Source organism: Ipomoea triloba, chromosome 3 (genome assembly GCF_003576645.1).
Source record: "Ipomoea triloba cultivar NCNSP0323 chromosome 3, ASM357664v1".
In the NCBI taxonomy this organism is placed as follows: Eukaryota; Viridiplantae; Streptophyta; class Magnoliopsida; order Solanales; family Convolvulaceae; genus Ipomoea; species Ipomoea triloba.
The window spans coordinates 10,246,118-10,250,282 of record NC_044918.1 but is presented as its reverse complement, the minus strand read 5'-3'; the positions used below and the strand labels follow the sequence as shown (position 1 = coordinate 10,250,282).

General features: G+C 36.1%; 1 protein-coding gene across 5 annotated transcripts; it reads left to right on the top strand.

Annotated features, from left to right (window-relative positions):
- The first annotated feature begins 652 nt into the window (after positions 1-652).
- LOC116013856 (cell division control protein 48 homolog A-like) lies at positions 653-3,181 on the top strand. 5 transcript variants are annotated; one of them, XM_031253809.1, is made up of 7 exons: positions 653-988; positions 1,135-1,339; positions 1,462-1,488; positions 1,681-1,713; positions 1,898-1,945; positions 2,862-2,923; positions 3,013-3,181. In XM_031253809.1, the coding sequence occupies exons 1-6, from the start codon at positions 870-872 to the stop codon at positions 2,913-2,915; spliced, it is 486 nt and encodes a 161-aa protein (XP_031109669.1). In that variant the 5' UTR covers positions 653-869; the 3' UTR covers positions 2,916-2,923; positions 3,013-3,181. The 5 variants fall into 5 exon arrangements, with proteins under 5 accessions (XP_031109669.1, XP_031109668.1, XP_031109671.1 ...); XM_031253808.1 differs by having other exon boundaries at positions 1,681-1,728; XM_031253811.1 differs by lacking the exon at positions 1,898-1,945 and having other exon boundaries at positions 656-988.
- Positions 3,182-4,165: the final 984 nt, after the last annotated feature.

Genomic DNA, 4,165 nt, shown 5'->3' with positions numbered 1-4,165 from the left:
TTAGTTCAGTAGATAGTTCAAAAAACAGGTCTCTTAAGGTGTCTTAGACTAGCAGTAGTTTAGTACAGGAAGTAGTTCAGAAGACTTGGAAGACTCTGAAGACAACTTACTGAACGAAGTGTTGTAGATGTTCAGAGTTGGTTACTGAGACTTCAACCGCTTGCCAGATTCAGTCAAGGATAAATATGAGCCAACTCTCGTTATGATGTTGCTGAGAAAATTACTCTGAAGATCTAGACTTGAAGTTTCATATACATGATTACAAGAAATCTTGACAAAGCTTACCTTTGATTCAAGATACATCTTCTCCGTGAAGTCAAGTGGGCAAGCATTCACTCTGAAAGTCGTTCGTGCAATCATTGAGGGGGAGCCTCAATTCAAGAAGATCAGAAGATCAAGTTTTTGTCTCTCTTCAAGGTTGAACTCTAGAATCACTAGTACAAAAAAGAACATAAAACACTGACATTTAGCTACCGTTCTTGTAAGAACGGTAGTGTATTTTTCTCTAAAAACACGCGGTGGCATTTTTGTAAATAAATGAAGAACAATCCGCTACCGTTGTTTGATGGAACGGATGCGAATTTTTTAAAAAAAAAACGCGTTTTATATTCCGCTACCGTTCCAAGAAGAAACGGTAGCGAAATATTCATTAACTAAAAAATAATAAAATTCCAACAAACAAAAGCTCAGATCTGCGAGACATTTCCTCACCATTTCCACCGCAGCCATTTCCGATCCTCACCATCATCTACAGCAGCCACACCACCGCACAGCCCCGCAGCCTCAACCGCCACCGCCTCCGCCTTCCACCGCCATTGCAGCCTTCGTCCACCTCCGCGACCGTCCCTCTCCCTTTATCTCTCACTCTCATGCCTCCGCCTCCACCACCACCGCCACGCCTCCACCGCGATGCCTCCACCTCGATTCCTCTACAGCTGCCGACTCTCACTATCACTCTCTCAGATCGACTGAGACCAAAGGCTCAAAGGTAAATCTCAGATCTGTCTTTTCTTTTACATTTTTTCTTAAAATAAATCTCAGATCTGCCTTTAGTTGATATAGATTGCAGCTGATTTGTGATTGCTTGGTTTATTATGTGTGTGTGTGTGTGTGTGTATGAGCCACCTTCCAAAGGTGTTCTTTTCTACGGCCCCCCAGGATGTGGGCCAAGGCAATAGCAAATGAATGTCAAGCCAACTTCATTAGTGTTAAAGGGCCAGCATTGCTCACCATGTGGTTTGGAGAGAGTGAGGCCAATGTTCGAGAAATTTTTGACAAGGCTAGAGGATCAGCCCCATGTGTTCTGTTTTTTGATGAGCTTGACTCTATTGCCACTCAGGTATTTTTGTTCTCCTTTTTGTTCATGTTGTCATTGATAAGAATATTTTTAAGAAAGCTATGATGAATTGAATTAGATTCATAATGTTGTTCATGTTGTCATTTTGTCTATATTTTGGACAGGCTGCATCAGGGACTTGGGAGATTTCTGTGAGTTTCATCTTATTTTAAACAAAAGATATGAATTGTGGCATGGATTAGAGAATATTTTAGTTTATAAATCAAAATTAATTAATTTTGTGCCTAATGTTCAATCTGCTGATTCCCTTAACTTTAATTGTGGCATGGATCATTGCTATGAATATGTGAGGTATTGAAGAATTTTATGTCTTTTTGTTGTAGATTTTATCAAGGAGCTGGTTAGTAGAAAGACCGGTAATTTGTTTAAGGGTATTTCCTCCAGAGTTTCAAAATAGAATGATTTGATTTAGTTGTTGCCTTTTTTCAATTGTGATTTAGTTGTATGAAGTAACTTTAAGCAATCCATGCTAATACCATACAATCTTTAGAGATACTTGCACTTTGATTTTCATCACATATGTACATACAATCTTTGTAGATACTTGTAGCAATCCATGGTAATACCATACAATCTCACCAAAAACAGGTACATACTCTTCTCATATAAAAACTAATGTGCATATCTGAAACTATATATAATCATTTCCAAGCCCGCAGAATCTCCCCATAAAGTCTCCTTTTAGTATATTGTATTAAAAAATTGCCTTGAAGGCTTGAACTGCATTACAACATGACCTTGAACTGCTCCATGTAAGTATGAGTGTGCATTTTTATTGTGTTAAAAATATTTAAGATTCAATTGCTCAGTTGTTTTCCATCATTGAGATTTCTCTCTTGATTAGAATGCTTTGTAAACCATAACTCCTTTGTTCTAGGGTGGTGATCTTACTGAAATTGGTGAAAGAGGAGTCAATATTAGTAGATAATCAAAGAGTTTCTATGGCTAGGCAAAAGTTTCTTGAGTGTCTGATGTTTGGGTCCCTTATTTTAGCTATTAAACAATTTGTTGAATTAAGCTAATCCACTAATCTATATGTTTCGTGTTCATATTTGGTTCCTTTAGCTTGTATAATATATCTGCAGTGTGTGGCGTACTCTATTTGTTATTTATAATCTTTTAGTTTGTGCAGTAGCCTTATATTTTCTGGTTTCTTTTTCTAAATGTCCATATTTCAGATTACACTCTACACTCGTTCATTGATAATTTCTGTAAAGTAGTCCTTCTGACATTATAGTCTGGGTTAATGAGCCTTAGGATCTATTTTTTGGGTGTGTAGATAGATAGATATAGATATTGATTACATGTATGCAGTCATGTGATAAGAGAAGAAAAGAAAATGGCAGTGATTTGTGATTAATAATTATATTACTTGTCACCTTATGTAACTAATTTCCTGCAATCAAGTTAACCATTTTACCCATTGAGTTTTAACTTCTTATTTAATTATTATATATATATTTTTTAATATCTTGAGTAATTTATCTTTCTTTAAATATTGCAGGAGCTTGGCACAGATGTAACCTTTACGCATTGGTGTTTTGTGAATCTGTTTTAAATGATGCAGTAAGTTCTTTATTTCTTTCTTGTATTATGTTCTACTCTTTGCTATGCATATGCGAGGTATTGAAGAATTTTATGTATTCTTGTTGTAGATTTTATCAAGGAGCTGAGTAGTATGGTGAAGAAGAAGAAGATTGGTGATGTTTATTTAATATTTGTGATGTAATAAGTATACACAAAAATTAGAAGAATCAGATGTTTAATATTTTATTTATTATTTGTAATTATTTTCATTTATTATTATTAGAATGTTTTTTTTTTAAATTTTAATGTTGGGTATCCGCCACCGTTTTTAGTTTAAAACGGTGGCTGATACCCTTATTTATTTATTTTTAGTTAAACTCATCCACTATCGTTCCTAGTAGGAACGGTAGCGGATGATCTATTTAAAAAAAAATAAAAAATAATCATCCGCTACCGTTCCTAGCTAGAAACGGTAGCGGATGACCAGACTTTTAGCTACCGTTCTACAACGGTAGCGAAAAGTCAAGGACATTCAGTGATTGTTTCATCCGCTACTGTTGTACAACAGTAGCGAAATGTCATTTACAACAGTAGCGAAAATGTGATTTTGTACTAGTGAATGGAGCCTGTGATGAGTTTCTAGAGTTACCGTGAGATACACGACTGTAAATTGGTGGTACATTTCATAGTGTTGATCAATGAATAGTTGGGCAATCAGAGTGATGCCCCCCCAGATGTAGGAATTGAGATTCCGAACTGGGTTACCAATTTCTGGTGTTTTTACTGCTTTAACATCTTCATATTCATTACTGCATTTCGGTACATATTCAACTTATCTCTGCACTAGGTCAGATTTATGGTTAAGTGTCATCCAATGAATCTAGCAACTAGGTTTAACAATTCGGAGCCACTTATAAACTCTTAGACCTAGACTCAGGTAGTCTAAATTTCAATTGGTATCAGAGCACAGTCTCAAGATTATTCTCTTGATATACGATCCTTCGAAATCTTCTTTTTCTTGTTCTATTCTAACCCTGTTTTTCAAGATTGATTGCTGTGTTTACAAAAGTATCTATGGAAGGACAAGCTAGACCTCCGCAATTAATCGACACCAACTATGGATACTGGAAGGCGAGATCCAAGATCTATCTCCAGAAGACAAGTCTGAAATCCTGGCTCCAATCGAACAATGGACTGCTGAAGAAATCACTGACAGTGATAACAACAATAAGGCACTGAATACTATTACTGGTTCGCTCGATGAGGGTCAATTTGGACTAA

Bases quoted from the DNA above. Each gene is read 5' to 3' on its own strand.
- LOC116013856 (XM_031253808.1), top strand. From the start codon at position 870: ATGCCTCCGCCTCCACCACCACCGCCACGCCTCCACCGCGATGCCTCC. The intron at 1,489-1,680 runs GTGAGTTTCATC...TTTTTGTTGTAG, and splicing joins CAGGGACTTGGGAGATTTCT to ATTTTATCAAGGAGCTGGTT. The intron at 1,729-1,897 runs GTATTTCCTCCA...CAATCTTTGTAG, and splicing joins GACCGGTAATTTGTTTAAGG to ATACTTGTAGCAATCCATGG.